The sequence below is a fragment of the Diospyros lotus genome, chromosome 3 (genome assembly GCF_014633365.1).
Source record: "Diospyros lotus cultivar Yz01 chromosome 3, ASM1463336v1, whole genome shotgun sequence".
In the NCBI taxonomy this organism is placed as follows: Eukaryota; Viridiplantae; Streptophyta; class Magnoliopsida; order Ericales; family Ebenaceae; genus Diospyros; species Diospyros lotus.
The window spans coordinates 32,427,597-32,444,792 of NC_068340.1; the positions used below are offsets into that span (position 1 = coordinate 32,427,597).

The 17,196-nt window shown below is 36.3% G+C and overlaps 2 protein-coding genes across 8 annotated transcripts; both read left to right on the forward strand.

Annotated features, from left to right (window-relative positions):
* Nucleotides 1-1,039: 1,039 nt before the first annotated feature.
* On the forward strand, nt 1,040-6,092 carry LOC127797072 (heat stress transcription factor A-6b-like). 7 transcript variants are annotated; one of them, XR_008022122.1, is made up of 6 exons: nt 1,040-1,467; nt 2,927-3,449; nt 4,055-5,212; nt 5,309-5,362; nt 5,452-5,518; nt 5,665-6,092. XR_008022122.1 is itself a non-coding variant. In XM_052329576.1 (3 exons), exons 2-3 carry the CDS (start codon nt 3,150-3,152, stop codon nt 4,844-4,846), a joined length of 1,092 nt encoding a protein of 363 aa, XP_052185536.1. In that variant the 5' UTR covers nt 1,040-1,467; nt 2,927-3,149; the 3' UTR covers nt 4,847-5,268. The 7 variants fall into 7 exon arrangements, 1 of the variants encoding a protein (XP_052185536.1); XR_008022123.1 differs by having other exon boundaries at nt 4,055-5,055; nt 5,138-5,212; nt 5,452-6,092; XR_008022126.1 differs by having other exon boundaries at nt 4,055-5,055.
* A 3,608-nt stretch (nt 6,093-9,700) lies between these two features.
* On the forward strand, nt 9,701-12,451 carry LOC127796947 (protein indeterminate-domain 12-like). Its single transcript, XM_052329348.1, has 4 exons — nt 9,701-9,801; nt 10,738-10,808; nt 11,062-11,488; nt 11,733-12,451. Exons 1-4 carry the CDS (start codon nt 9,701-9,703, stop codon nt 12,238-12,240), a joined length of 1,107 nt encoding a protein of 368 aa, XP_052185308.1. The 3' UTR covers nt 12,241-12,451.
* The last annotated feature ends 4,745 nt before the right edge of the window (nt 12,452-17,196 follow it).

Genomic DNA, 17,196 nt, shown 5'->3' on the forward strand with positions numbered 1-17,196 from the left:
TAAGCTATTTGATAAGTGTACTGACAGCTGGTAAAGTATTTGAAGATTTTATTTTGACACACAAATTTGTTATTTAATTAATCTGTGTAAAAATTATTTACTTGTGAGTGAATTTTTCACTATTGATATATAATATTATATCAACTTTAATATAAATAAATATACTCTCGCACGGTTGTAAGATAGAATGTCAAATTTATGTATAAAAATAACATCTTCGTTACCTTTTTATAGCACCGTGATTATTATTTAATGGACGATTCAATTATTATTATTATAAAATAATAATAATAATAATAATAAAGTTAACCGACACAGACAGAGGGATTGTTTGCTTTTTTGCTCATAGATTTTTAACGTCACGTGTATGGGTTTTTCGCAAGTAGCGGATACTAGTGTTGGAAAAGTTTGGAGGAGAAATTAGCTGGTAGAAATTGATGATTGTCGAGGTTTGAAAGATGATTATCTATTTATCCTCTTATCCTTGGAATTTGTTTGCATTCAAAGAAGATGGGCACTGTCTGTTAGTGTTGGTTCATACCCGGAAGCATCCCAACGTACGTACAGATTTATTATGGGTAGGTAGTTCTCTGTTTCTGATTTTGTAATCCGAAACAAAATTAGACTCATCGTCTCCCCCACAATTTGATTTTGATCTGGTTGGTTTCTGGGATTGGGGAGCCGGTAATTGAACACTTAATTTGAATCAGGGCGTCATCCGGCTCAACCAATCGGAGTCCAAAAATCCACAAAACCGCTCTGCAAACCGAAAACCACTCTTTTATTGGCAATGGACAAATTAATGGTGGATCAAACTCCACGTCTCCACCATACCAACCTACCCTCCAAGTTCCAGAATGTTCCATTGAGCCGGCCCCCGCTCACCCCTCCTTGCCGAATGAAAAAAGGACACGCGCGCGCACACACATATAATGACAAGAAAAGAAAAGAAGATAAGTGGTTTTCCGAGAAAATATCTAGAACTTTCCTTGGTTATAATTTAAGAGGAACTGTACTATGTAAATTAGATACATTTATTTATATTATAGGCCCAATGAAGCACGCATGCCCCAGTGATTATTCTATGTCCGTGTGCCAGCAAGCCAAGCTCCGGCCGGCCAGTTGCATCAATATTCAACTAATTCCTTCCCCGAAAGGAAACCGTTTATATCGATTGGGCAGGTTCAAACCCCTTATGCTGCTCTGATGATTTCTTTTGAATTTTAGCGAAGCCCAGAAAGATTATTATTAATTCAAGCAGCAGAAGCAGAGTCTTGAAAATCGATCGTTGGAATCCACTCATATCGAGGAGATCAGAGTTCGCCGGAATCAGCGGCCGCGACCGATGACCCCGCCAGAGCAAGTGATCGAAGAGCCGGCGCCGTTTTGAAATGGCATCTCCTCCGCCAGAGCAAGAGTGATGGCAGAGCCGGCGCCGTTTGAGAATGGATTAGGCTGATGAGCAAGGTGATCTTTTTATTTAATTAATTAAAGCTGAATTAATGTAGTTCATCTTCATGGGTACTGTAATCCCATTTGATTTATTTGTAACATGAAATCGCGATTCTTCAATCCGAACACGCTGAGAGTTAAAAGAATATTTTATCTGTCAAAATGAATATTTTATTTTTGACAAAACGAAGCAAAATTATTGCATTGTTGGAAGATCTTGTAAGCGCTGGAACTATGTAGAACTTTCTTTTTTTTTTTTTTTTAATCATAGAACTTTCATTTATGGAAAAGAACAAAGAGAAGAGATTATTAAGATCTAGTAAATACTAGAACCTTGTAGAACATTATTATTATTTTATTATTATTATTATTTTATGGTGTCCAAATCCAAAGAAGGTGGCGGTCCTACGATCGTGGCAGTGGGACTGTCAAGTGTCTTCTCAATATTTCAAGGGAGGAAATATATTTTTTTAATGTTAATAATAATTAAATAATCAAGCTTGCGCATAATTAATTCTTCATTAACATAATTGCAACCGGAAGGTGGGGGCGGGGGATTTTTTTCCCGTGACGCATCTGCTTACATCACAAATTTAAATTTAACTTAGTGTCAACTACACTCCATATTTTAAAGAATACATTTTATATTCTCAAAATTTCACCGATAACAGCATATATCTTAATCTTCTAGATAGATAGTTCAGCGGCAGATAGTTGTTTTGATGGAGAAAATTCGTAAAGACGGCTGGATAGTTTTACTTCACGAGATTTGAAAGATGATTACTTACAGGGTGGGTACAAAAGCCAACTTAATCCTTGGAAGAATTCCACAGAACAGAAAAAGATGAATTGAGTGCTGCGGACCATTATGTTATGACCGTGTCAGTATTCAACTTGTGTAGATAAAGGATGTGTTACTTACAGATGTGGTTATTTATGTGTGTGAAAACTAAAGAAAAACTTATAAAGTAGTAATATTTACTAGTTATATAGTTTATTTTTCTTTCTTGCCAATTGCCATCGTGTGGCAAAGAGATAAAAGTTTGTTTAATTCATGGTTAGGTTTCTGTTACTCATCATCTCTCCCACAATTTGACTTTGGGTTCCTTCCTTCCTTCTTCTGGGATTGATGAGGAGGGAGGGAGGGGCATTTGAATCGTTATTAATAATAATAATAATCTTAATTTAGAGCGTCATCCGGCTCAGCCAATCAGATTCCAGAAAACCGCTGCACAAACCCAAAACCACTCTTTTTAGACAATGGTGGATCCACTCCACGCCTCCACCATACCCACCTCCAACTTCCAGAATGTTCTCAAGAACAGGAACCCCCCTCCTTCCCAAACGAAGAAAGGACATATATATATATATATATTATATTATGACAAAGAAAAGAAAAGAAAAGGTTTCCCCAGAAAATATCTACAAATTTTTTAGATTAAAATTTCCTGGAATTGTGTATATTTATTTGCAGGCCCCGTCATGCTTGCCCCAATGCTTCTGCGTCCATGTGTCAAGCACCACGCCAAGGCTCCGGCCACTGCCATCAACTTCCTTCCTCGAAGGGAAAGCGTTTTCGCTTGTCTTATTTCTACCAATTCATTAATCAGCAGCGGTCGAATCCATGCAGCTCTGATTTCTTGTGAATTCTTGGCGAAACCCGCAAAGACGCAGGCGGCACAAGCAGAGTGTTGAGAATGGACAGTTTGTACCCAGTGAAGGAGGAGTATCCCGGAGCGAGTTCGTCGGAATTGGGGGAGCAGCCATTAATGCCGCCGCCGCAACCGATGGAGGGGCTTCACGACGTGGGTCCGCCGCCTTTTCTGAGCAAGACGTTTGAGATGGTGGATGATCCAGCGTGCGATCGGATAGTTTCTTGGAGCAGAGGCGGCTACAGCTTTGTTGTGGGGGATCCTCACGCTTTCTCCACCAATCTCCTCCCCAGATACTTCAAACACAATAACTTTTCCAGCTTTGTCAGGCAGCTCAACACTTACGTAAGTAATATCGAAAAGAATTCCCTATATTGTAGGCTTTTAATCTGGTTTTACTTCAATATGAAAATAAAAACCCCAAAAAAAAAAAAAAAAAAAAAATCTTCCTAATGGGTGAGTATTCAAGTGAAGAATTAGCGATTGTTGTGTGAATTCTTGGTACGTTGGGTGTTAAGAGGAACTGTGAGAATTTTCTCAGTTCCCTGAGAATGAAAATTTTGATTGACTGTTTGTTGATTTATTTTCAGCATCGATGATCTTCATCTGGGTTCTTGGTGTCTAACTTCTCAGTTTCAAGACGCACTTCGAAATGGTCACCTTCTAGCTACTACCCTTTAATATGGATGGATGAATTATCTGGAGCTTCTTAATATTGGTCTCACTTTCAGAGACCTTTAAATCTCTTCCCCCATCGATTTTGTTTCGTCTTTAAAAGAACAAGAAGAAGAAACGCAAGAATTCTTTCTGAACATGGCTCTTTGCTCAATTTTTATCGGATGTAAAAGCGAGAATTATAATCCTTTCTCAACTTAGTCTAGCAAGTTAGTGTGTTCCAGAGCTTATTAACTCATGGAGTTTGACTCGAAATGAGGAACTGGGTAATGCAGGGCTTCAGGAAGATCGATCCAGACAGATGGGAATTTGCCAATGAAGCATTCTTGAGGGGTCAGAAGCATCTCCTGAGAAACATCAGAAGAAGAAAGACACCTTCCCAGCAGCAGCAGCAGCAGCAGCAGCTTCCTTCCCAACAAGCCATAGGCCCATGTGTCGAAGTAGGAAGATTCGGCTTAGACGGCGAAGTACATCGCCTGAGGCGTGACAAGCACGTGCTAATGATGGAGCTGGTGAAACTGAGGCAGCAGCAGCAGAACACCAGGGCTCACCTCCAAGCCATGGAGGTGAGGCTCCAAGGAACAGAGAGGAAGCAGCAACAGATGACGAGTTTTCTGGCCCGAGCCATGCAAAACCCGGCATTTATCCAGCAAGTAGCCCAGCAGAAAGAGAAAAGAAAGGAGCTGGAAGAAGCCATTAGCAAGAAGAGACGGCGGCGGATCGATCATGGCCCCGGCGGCTGCTGGGGAGAGTCGAGCTGGGCCCGGGGAGGGGACGAGTTGAGTCCCATTAAAGCTGAGCCTCTGGAATTCGAAGATCTTTATGGGTTCCAGGTGACGGAGCTGGAGGCGCTGGCCATGGAAATACAGGGATTTGGGAGGGCAGGAAGGGAGCTTGAAGAAGAAGAAGAAGAAGTGGAGGAATTGGAGAGTGCAGATAGGGAAATTGACGAGGGATTCTGGGAAGAACTATTGAATGAGAAATTCGAGGAAGAGGAGGAGGAGGAAGAAGAAGACTTGAATGTGTTGGCAAATCAGTTTGGTCACTTGGATTCAAGTTCCAAATAAAATTAATTAATGTGGGCATCAATCGGGGGATTCGATCAAATGCATGCCATTTGATTTTCTGCTCGGTAGTAGTGTTATCTGTTGATTAATGTCTGGTTTTGTGTAGTTTAGGTGCTCAGGCGAAGGGGAAGAAGACAATCAGACTTGGCTAATCCTAATCCCAATCCACTCGGTTACTGGCAATCACGCCCACGTATGCTAGTTTTCAAGTACCTTATCTGTCCCGAATGTTTCTTTTACCGTTGTCTAGTAGTAACTTTCTTCTGATTTTTCTGGGTGTTTATTTCACAGGAATAACCAACAAAAAGCCTCTGTAACCATGGAAAATATGTCTTGGGGGGGGGGGGCTTTGTTCTTTCTAACTCTGTAATCCTTTTCCATTTTTGCTGTTACTGCTTCTGCACATCATTGTCTTTGCCTCTCATCTCTCTCTCTCTCTCTCTCTCTCTCTCTCTCTCTCAGACTCGAAGACAATTGCATTGCTTCGCCAGATATACGATTTGATTGCTCCCAAAGGTTACTTGCGATGATTCATACCCACTCATTCACGCTTAATTTTCCTTGTTTCTGGAAATTAAATTCACTTTTGGCCTCCATTAATGTAGATTGCCCAGCAGCTGTCGAAAAGGAGATTGTCTGGCTTGACTTGATCATCGCCTTCCTAAAACTTCAGTTAAGTGACCCTCTTCCAATGGTTGGATTTTTCATCATGAACTGCCCTGTTCTTTTATTGTTTGATTAATTGAGACACAGACGCAGGCAAATAGTGGGCAATGAATTTGGTGGTGCAACATCTATACCGTGTAAGATATTCTCAGATGCAGCAGCAAGGTCGAATTGAAACTAAAACAACACAGATGCACAGATAGAACATCCCTCCTTGTAATTCTCTTTGCTCCTGTATAATCAACTCTTGATTGTTGTTTGGTGATAGGCACATGTGAATGGTGAATGGACTCAATTAATTTTGTCCTAATAATTTTTTGGTTAAAATTTACTATCCTTTAATTTGAAGCTTACAATTTAAGACTCTTATTCTTATAATCTTATTTTTTATTGAGAATATCTTTTGACATTATTTTTTGACTAAAATTATATTTATATATCTGAAAAATAAAATAACCACAATGACCCAATTAATCTTAAATAATTATACACAGTTCTATTTTTATAAATCAATTAAAAATTAAAATATCAAGTTTACCTTTAAGCAAATGAAAGTAGCTTTCATTGATGATTTGGGGGGGGGGGGGGGGAAATAAAGAAAAAAGTGAGAAAATGTGATCATTGATCTTAATTAATTAGTTTTTAAACTTAAACAAAACTTTAATTTACTTTCAAAGAAATGAAAAAAAAAATCAATCAATTCATACAAAATTTAAATCATTTTTGAAACACAAAAATAAAATAATTTTTAATTTATCTTTGATCACAGAAACAAAAACTTTTAAAATTAGAAGTACAAAATCAACCAATAAAAAATATTTAGACGTAAACACAAAGTATAGTAAATATGTAATAACAACTGCCCATTTTTAAATAAAATGCATTTAATTCATCTTAACAATTGCCTAGCATTACCCAATTTTTTTTAAAAAAAAAATCTTATAATCATATCCTCTATTTTTATACTTATTTTAACATTAACTAAAATTAATTGAAATCCATTTACATGCCCATTTGCCCGATTTCGTTTGTTTAGGTGTCGTTTATGAGTCTCTTGTTTTTGAGTTAAAACAATAATAGTAAATCGGATAAAAAAGCTGTCCGACTCTCGATTGGGTTCGATTCCAATAATTAATTAGGGTCGAAGTTGACAAACTTTTTGGACCCATCATGGTTTAGCTCGACGCATATGTTATGATCTATCGTAAAGTATGAGACTTATCTCATATTAGAAGTTTTTATCTTTGATCACAAAAACAAAAACTTTTAAAATTAAAAGTACAAAATCAACCAATAAAAAATATTTAGACATAAACACAAAGTATAGTAAATATGTAGTAACAACTGCCCATTTTTAAATAAAATGCATTTAATTCATCTTAACAATTGCCTAGCATTACCCAATTTTTTTTTTAAAAAAAATCTTATAATCATATCCTCTATTTTTAAACTTTTTTTAACATTAACTAAAATTAATTGAAATCCATTTACATGCCCATTTGACCGATTTCATTTGTTTAGGTATCATTTATGGGTCTCCTGTTTTTGAGTTAAAACAATAACAATGAATTAGATAAAAAAGTCGTCCGGCTCTTGATTGAGTTCGATTCCAATAATTAATTAGGGTCAGAGTTGACAAACTTTTTGAACCCGTCATGGTTTAGTTCAACCTATATGTTATGGTCTACTGTAAGGTATGAGACTTGTCCCATATTAGAATCTCAAGATTCTAGTGTGGGGTTTATAATTTCTTGGGCATCCTTCCCTTAATAAGCTAACTTTTGAGGGTGAGTTCTATTTGAGGGTTGTAACAGTGGTATTAGAACCAGTCTCATGGCTCCCAGTGCAAGCGAGCGACGACAGAGGTGACATCAGCATTACAGTGTTTGCCCGAGACTAGCAGTGGCTAGTGCACAGCTTACTGTCATAGGCACCGGACTGCAGAGCGTGGTGATATATTATGGTCTACTGTAAGGTATGAGACTTGTCCCATATTGGAAGTTCAGCCTTGGTGTGGGGTTTATAATCTCTTAAGTACCTTCCCCTTAACAGCTAGGTTTTGATGGTGAGTTTTACTCGAAGATTGTAACACTATATACTTTCTCGTTTTCTTGATAAATAAAGATTAGAATAAGTAATTAAGCGGTTCGTTCTCTAAAAATCAAACATTAAGAAATGAAAATTGTTCTGGGAGCTGGACCTATATATAATATGATACTTATTATGTGGGTTAATTATACCAATAATCACTCAATTTTGCATTCTGTTACTGTTTGATCACTGAACTTTAAAATGTTATATGTTAGTTACTGATATTTTAAAACTATTACTGTTTAGTCATTAAATTTTAAAATATTATTTATTAGTCATTAATATTTTAAAATTATTTTTCACTCATCACTCGTTAGTAATTGAACTTTAAGTTCAAGAGTGACAGATGAGAAATAATTTTGAAATATTAGTAACTAACACGTAACATTTTAAACTTCAGTGACTAAATAATAACAATTTTAAAATATCAGTAACTAATAAATAACACGTCAAAGTTCAGTTATCAAACAGTAACAAAATGTAAAGTTGAGTGATTATTGATGTAATTAACTCCTCATTATGTATATAGAGAGATTACTTTAATTATTTAATTTTTTTTAACTTGATAAAAGACAATTTTGGCTTACCAATGATATAACATATTGTCTTTTAACCTAACAGCTAGGATCAACATATATTAATTACACAATTTTAATCCCAACGTTCAGAAAATTTATTGGTAAACGCTTTATATTATTTTCTGTGAAGCTAAATTCTTAGTGAGTAGTGCCAACCAAATGAGTAAATTTGCACCTAAACCCCATTGATTTATTTAATTCGCATAAGATCATTTAAAGTGCTTAGAAAACATTTTTGAAGGCTTTTTGTATTTCTTTTTCTTGCTCAGATATTCCTTTATTAGTTTAATTTCTTTTTAAATAGGGTGACATCCGAGTGTTAAGAAGTAAATTATATAGACATTTCAAAAATATTTAATTATAAAAAATATGGGTGCAATTAGTTAAATTAAAATGTGAATACAAGTGGTACAGTGATAAAATCTGTAGTTCTCCTGGTTGTACCTAGATCTATGTATCCTGAGTTTTATAACTCAGGCCTGTTTGATTGGCCACATTTTCATAAAAAATGACTATTTTTTACTTAAATTCTAACTTTTGTGGTGTTTGATTGTCTAATTTTTTAGATAAATTAAATTCTCACTTAAAAGTCATGTGACCCTCTTTTCTTGGAAAATGAATTCTTAGGGGAGGGAAGAAAAATTGTTTTCTAGGCTAGAACCATCGATTTGCAACACGATGTTAGCCCTCATTGCTCGGTAGCTGATGTATTTCTACCTCTCCTCCATGAACCGTCGTGCCGCCACCGAGTCCAACATCAACTCCTCCTTGTCATCAATGCAGTCGCCGACTTGCCCGTTGCACACCGAGACGTCGCAAGCACGCAGAGAGTCCACGTCGAAACACGCCATGGTGATGAAGGCTGCAATGCCATAGTCGGAGTCATCAGCGCAAAACACAGTCACCATTCCAAAGTAAACGAGAAGGAGGATGAGCAAGAATCTAGCTCAGAAAACCATTTTGGGAGATCCAGATAAGTGGGTTTGGGAGGGAGGGAAGAGAGAGAAGAAGTGGGTTTGGGAGAAGAAATAGGTTAGGGAGAAGAACTGGGTTTGGGAGAGAAGGGGGAGAAAGAGAGAGATGGGTAGCGAAGATGGCAACGTCAGGCCACCCCCCTGCCCTTCGCTCTTGACCTTGTTTTCGCTGATCTCACTCTCTCTCACCGTCTTGGCCTCGCCTTTGATCTAGCTCTCGCTACTGCTTCTCTGACTGTGTATGTACATGTATTCTGTGTATATGGATAAAACAAGAAGTCAGTGGGATGTTGATGAAACTTGATGACATGACAGGCTTTGAGCACTGTAATGAGGTCAGGTGTGCTCCAATATGAAGTAGGAGCTCCCTCAATGGCTTCGGTGGTGGCTCCCATGATTTTGGATAAGTGGTGATGGCTTCTTTTGTTGCTATATGTTGACGATTATTTGTGTTTGTTTTTGATTTATAAAAGTTGCTTCGATGATTAGTAGTGGGGATGAATTCCAAAATTCTTTGTGATGCTCTATTCCTCTAAAATAGAGCAATGGCTACTGCAACCAACAATGGCGGCGGTGATGAGTGCTGCAATCGACAATGGCGCGACAATGGGCGTTGCAACCGGCGATGGGTGCTGCAACTTGCTAGGTGTGTGTATGTATGGTAGTGATGGGATCAGCAACCTATTTGCTGGGATCTGCAACCGGTTAGGGAGAAGAAGTGGTTTTTTGAATATTTTGTATAGTATATTTGATTTATTTGTAGGTAATTTTTAAGTAAAAAATTAAACTAATCAAAGCATTCAATTGATATTTTTCTTAGAATTTAATTCTAAGTAATTTAATACCTTAAATTTTTTTTTTTTTTCATTCAAATTTTACCTTGCAATCAAACCAACCCTTATTTCTTTTCAAAAAAAACTCTAAATTAATGCATTTGTCACACCTGTCTTTCTCTCCTTATTCTGTCATTGTAATCATCACATCCCCGTACACCCATCTCTAGCCACTGATAATGTATCTTTGCTCATAATATAAAGCTTCATGGATAGCTACACGAGGGGGGGAATTATTGGGCAGTGGATCCAGAGCCTTGAAGAGAGACCATCAGCTTATTGTCTCTTCTCCCATCCGCTCTGACTTGCGCATGGTGGGCTTGAGAGAGAGAGAGAGAGAGAGGGAGATGCTGCAAATTTGGAGAGATTTCTGTAATATTTTGTTGCAGAGTTCCCTCAGAGACAGATAGAGACTGCAAATTAAGAAAATTTTCTGAAATTTTCTTTCAGGCTAATTTGTTCTCTTCTGCACTACTTGTTGTTTTCTCTTTAAAAGGGCTCAAGTGGTTTGTTGCAAGAGATAAAAAATTGTTCTCTTTCTCTCTGTGTTGTCTTGTTCTAGATTATTAGCTAATTAGCTAGCGATTCACATGCATGTGCAGGAAAAATAATTAATGTTTGTTTGTTTGTTGTAGTAGTAGTGAGATGTCTAAAGCAATTACTATCTGTGAGGAATTAGCTAGTACTCGTTCTTCTTCTGGTACTAGATTCCAGGATTTTGGCGCCTTAAATCCAATGGTTTCTTCCAGCTCCACCATCTCTCCTAATAAGCTGCAGCCACAGAAGATCAAGAAGAAGAGAAACCTACCTGGACACCCAGGTGATCAGTTTCATCCTTAATTTGTTTTTACTCAAAATCCGAAAATATTGGTAACTTTATATATATATATATGTAATTCTCATTCCACAAAACAACAATTAAAGCACTTATTTGTAAAGTCAGGAAAATGAATTCTAAGTATTGGGTCATTATCTCTGTCGTTTAATTAGCTAGAGATAATAATTCATGATCACCTTAATTAGCTAGTGCTGAGCTACAAATATATGTATGTATATGTATGATGATGACGCAGACCCAGATGCAGAAGTGATTGCATTATCCCCAAAGAGCCTTCTGGCGACCACCAGATACGTGTGTGAGATCTGCAACAAGGGCTTCCAGAGAGAACAGAACCTTGAGCTTCACAAGAGAGGCCACAACCTTCCATGGAAGCTCAAGCAAAGAAGAGGCAGCGGCAGCAAAGAGACTAATGGTAAGAATAATAGTAGCGGGAAGAGAGCGTACGTTTGTCCAGAGCCCACTTGCGTTCACCACCACCCTTCGAGGGCCCTCGGTGACCTCACCGGAATCAAGAAACACTTCTCCAGAAAACACGGCGAGAAGAAATGGAAGTGTGACAAATGCTCCAAGATCTATGCCGTCCTCTCCGATTGGAAGGCTCACTCCAAAGCCTGTGGTTCCAGGAAGTACACATGCCGCTGTGGAACCCTCTTCTTTAGGTTACGAAACCGTGAACCCGTTTGAAGTTTGATTTTTGGTTGTTTAATTAATGCATCGATTAGTATATATTGATGACGCCAGGTATAAGGGGGCTATGACTTATGAGCGCCTCCTTTGCAATAATCACGTTTCAAAATATCTAATTGTATAGTTTAGCCAAATACGTGAGTTTATTCAAATGTTTTATATATATGAAGTCTCATCCTATGGGCCTATTATGTATACATCTAATTGTAACTGCAGGAAGGATAGCTTCATCACTCACAAAGCATTCTGTGAAGCCTTAGCTGAAGAAAGCGCCAGGCTCTCATCAGCAGCAAACCAACAGCAACCCATCAGCTTCCATCTCCACCCCTCTCCTCCTCCTCCCCTCTTCCAACCACTTGCACTTCAAGTTCAAAACCCTAACCCTACCACCGACCACCGCCACAACCCATTCCTCATCATGAAGCCTGAAACCTTATTAACGCCGCCAAGCACCATCCACGGCAACCCTGTCGCCGAGCACGGCGGGGCATGCAGCGCCACCTTGTCATCAGCTCACCTCTCGGCCACGGCGGCTACAGTCGGAGCACAGCCGGTTGGCCACGTGGGTTCCACCATGCCTACTGTCATGGGGATGGGCGCCGGCGCCGGAGTGTTGCCGGAGTACCGGCTGGGTCTAACCAGGGACCTCTTGGGATTGACAAGAGAAGAGTGTGGGAATAACAAGGTGAGGGGGAGGAATGCCCTATCATTCACGGGGCGGTAGGACTAGATTCCCCATATATGACGACGACCCGACGCTGTTGAAGCTGAAACGCACCCCAGGGCTTGGGGTTTGGTGGTCAGACATCGCCAAGGTACTACTACTGTTAGAGAAATATTTCATTTGAATGTAAATAACTGTGTTTTATGCTTAGTTTGGCCATGCCAGTTTTTTTCAGAGCTTTCAAGGTGAGTAGTGTTTAAGTTATTAATAGCATTTAAATTAAGTAATCTTTAAGTTGATAAGATATTTAGTAAAATATACTTTTAAACTATTAATTAATAGTTAGAATTAATTACATCAATAATCACTCAATTTTATATTCTATTACTATTTAGTTACTGAATTTTTAAATGTTATCTATTATTTATTAATATTTCAAAATTGTTACTACTTAGTCACTGAATTTTAAAATATTACCTATTAGTCACTAATATTTTAAAATTATTTTTTATCCGTCACTCGTGAAGGGTGAGAAACGATTTTGAAATATTAATGATTAACAGGTAACATTTTAAAATTCAGTAACTAAGCAATAACAGTTATGAAATATTAATAACTAACAAGTAATATTTTAAAGTTTAGTAACCAAATAGTAACAGAATATAAAATTGAATGATTATTAGTGTAATTAACCCTTAATAGTTATATATTTAGTTTGAAATACTTGATAAGTTATCAGAATATAATAAAAAGACGAAAATAAACATGTTATTGAACAAAAATATATATGAAATATTTATTTTTAATAAAATTAATTATAAATTACTATTATATAAATATATATGTTAAAATTATTGTATATATATATATATAGAAATAGTGATGAGAAGATGAATGAACGGCGGACGGCGAGGGCGCAGTGATGACCAAAAAAGTTGGTGGTGAAAGGGTGGCAAAGGGTTGAAAAAGAAGGAAATAAAATGGCTAGAAATTGTTTAAAAGATTGAGAGTAAAATGATCATTTACTTGATCAACTCAGCTTTTTTAATAGCAACTTTTCTTAAAAACTGGTGGGTGATAACTTTTGTAAAAACCTGATGCATGAGTGTTTAAGTTACATAGCTTAAACGCTTTTTGTTAAAACGAAACATTTATAATAAATAAGTTGAATAACTTAAAATTACTATACCGACTTATAAGCGGTCAAACCCTTCAGCCTAACGAGTGGATAGTTTATCTCAAATTAAAGTTACTTTTAAGTTGTAACATTTTCAATTTTTCATCACTTTTATTATACTCAACTCATATTATTATTAGCCATGCATATATACTAATTAAGTTACTTCATAGTTTATACATATATATACATATTTATATATTATGCTTAATTAAAATTTTAGTTTAATTTTAAGCATCTATGATCAGTGTATAAATAATTTCTTACTTACGTGCATGGCATGGTGATGGCATTGTGAATAATGAAATAGCCACGTTATTTTATTTTTTTCCTAAAATAAGAAGAGGATAGTTAAAAAAAAAAAAAAAAAGAATGTCGTGGAAACCCAAAATCAGGTCATTGACTTGAGAGAATTATTCGCCCTTCATTAGCACTGCAAGAGAGAGAACAACATTTTTCGGACAGAGACGGGAGAAGAGATGAGACAAAGATAATGCTATTTGTATAGAAATAGTTTCACGTTTGAGTTTACAGAATGATATTTTCACGATAAATTGAGGATTTATTATGAGAAATTCGCGACTTCTCTTCTAATCTCTCATCTCATCTCTATCTCTTTCTCCCCTTTCCCCTTCAGCGGCTGCCTCTGCCTCACCGCCCACCATCCGTCGTTGCCTTGCACTCATCGCTCGACACCCACCGCTACCTCGCCTGGTCGATTGTCGACGGTCGTCACTCGCCTCTCACCTGGCTGAGAGTCGAGGCGATAGTCGGCCAGGCGAGAGGCGAGCGAAGGTCGTCGACAGTCGGTCAAGCGAGGCAACGGTGGGCGGTGCTGAAAAGGGAAGAGAGGAGAAAGGAGGATGGAGAGAGATGATAGAAATTGATAAAATGGTCATTGAGATAAGAAAGAGGAAGACAAAATAGGCTTTTCATCTTACCTATAAATCCACCTATAAATGAGCTTGTGTATAAATAGCATGATCCATGAAACAAATTAAAGGGATGCAGTTTATACTCTCTCTCTCTCTCTTGTGATTTTATAACTCTTACTATATTTTTATCTCTCATAAAAATGACTGTTATTTTTTAAATATTAAATATACTTCTACATTTTTGCTAAATTTTAAGAATATATATATATATATAGTATATGATTTACACCATAAAACTACTCATATATAGATGAACCATCACTTCTTGGTTCTTTCAAAAAATGGCAAGTTAAAGAGAGACTCAAATCAATAAATATATTTAATTTTTATATAAAAATACATTTGTTGCACCGCGTCTACGGTAATTAAATAATTTTATTAGTTAATTAAATATTTTAAAATATGATACATTAATTATCAATATTTGAAAAATGAGAATAAAGTGTGCTTAATTATTGCAATCGTTAGTGTTATCTCTTAAAAATAATTTCAAATTAGAGTATTTTAATAATTTTTAAATGGTATTATATATATGAAGAAATCCTCATCCTTCCTCAATGCTAATAACTAATATATGAGTACTTTTTTTTTTCTTTTCTTTTGGGCTTTTCTTGGCAGTCTTAGAGGTGGAATGAAAAATAAAATAAAATGAAAATAAGTAACATAAACTGCGCAATATTTTTTTCCTTATTTGAAAGGGTAGATGATTAAAAGTAGTAATTGGGAGTAAAATGGAAAATAAATGGAATGGAAATTATATTAATTAAATGGCCATTATACCCTCTTAATAAAAAGATGGTGTCATAAAATAATGATAAACAAGAACTTTTAAAAAATATTTTTTTTTATTGTAGGTTACAAATAAAATTATCCTTTCTTATTATATTATTTTCTCATAACTGTAAAAAAATGTACAATTTGTTAATTGTTATTTTTGTAAAAGTGATCACTATCACATTATTTTTATTATAATTTTTTTTTTGCTAAAATACGTACACAAGTACCATCATTTTACTCATTACAAATGCATTGGGAGACTTGATGCAATCAATTCCAATATGGCTCCTGCTTGAAATGGATTAAAAATGATAAGATTTTTCGAATTATCGCTCTTGCGCGGTCTCTTGTTGTTTGTATTTTCAATTTCAACAGAGAAGATAAATCGTAAATGAAGGTTTTGTTTCAATGTATAGAATAAGAAATCGAACCCATAACTTACTAATATAAATCTCAATTTATTGTAATCTAATTACTTGTTATGTGTCCTAAAAATAACTAAAAAAAGAAAAGAAAAGAATACAAGATTGTTTGTCATCTCTCTTGTGTATCAACATAGAAATAATTCACAAGTTGACGTTATGGTTATTGGTTCCCTCTATCTACTTTTATTAACTAAAACTGCTATTATTCATATTGTTTGAAAAAAATATTTCATAAAATTGCTATGTTTATATGATTACATATGATTTGTAAATTATTTTACTTGTTTAGTAAATTTACTTTAGCACACGTTTAAGAAGTGACAACTATAAATTCACATTGCAAAAAATGAGAAATTAAAAGGGAAACATACCATACATATCAAGGCATAAACCAAAGTTCAGGAGATTGGCGTATTAAATCAAGATGTAGTAAGACATAGTATACAAGAATACAAGAGGAAGGGATATGGATAGCGAACCTAAAACCTAATAAATTCAAGATTTCTTACAACTACAACTGTAATACCAAGAAGTTACGTACCTGTTGCTACTTCAAAAGTTTCAACTATCAAATAAAATTTGATGCCGCGTTAGCAAATTTTAATAATTTTTCTTTTCTTTTCTTTTTCTCAACCCAAAAAAAAGAATGGTAAAAGTTGGGAAAATAAATATAAGCCTTTCGCAAAGAGGGAGTAAGGAGGCTGTGGAAAATTAATTTGTTGTAGGCGTGAGCCATAAAGGCATCTAAGTTGCAAGCATTGGTGGTGGTCCCGCATTTAGTGGTAAAATTCCCAAAGAAAAGAGAAGGAAAGGAAGAAAGGAAAAGAAAAGAAAAGAAGGGAAAGGAAAGTTAGTTGGATGAGAAAACAAAAGGGGGGAAATGTCAACGGTTAAGAAAAAAGATACTCATGCAAACTTTTGAAGGTTTTAATTTCCACTTGGTTTTTGGTAAATTGAAACTATCACCTTTCTCAAACTCCGAGCATCACAGCCTTGGCCCTTGGCGTGGCAGCCATCCGCTCACAAATTTGACTTCTCAGTGCGTAGTCTCCTACCTGTCTACCCACTGCTCAATATCCAAATCGTCCAATTGTGCATAAGCCTCTATACATCTAAGATATTGTACATTGTGGTAATCTAACACTGGTAACCTACTAAAAATATTTTGAATATATTACTTAACCCATGAACTTAATAATAATCACATTTAACTAACACTTTTGAGCAAAAGACTCTTGATATTATACGAGGCATAGGGGAGTTTGGGTGCCATGGTAGATCCGAGCTTTTAGCAACAGGTTTGCAGGGCAGAGGTACAAGCTACAACCCATTTGTCTAGTGAAAAAAGACTGCAGCTTTTTATCCTTCTCTGCTCCACAACCAGACAAACCAAAAGGTACTCTTCCATTCCTTCTTTACTCATCTTCCTCTCTAACAGACTTTTTTTCTGCATATATCATCTTTCATCAGGGAATCTCATATCAGCACACAACTGCCTTCTCTTTCTTTTTCTTTTTTCTTTCATCCTTCTTCCAATGCTAATAATTGCCTAGCCCTTCTTTTGTGCATTTTCTCTCACTTTTCCCCTTCGCATATTCCCATGCAACACCCTCTTTTCCACAATCATCTTCAGAATCGCAGCATTTAATAGAATAAACTGCAAGACACCTTCTGCCCCTTTTCCTTTTGGTATCTGCGACTC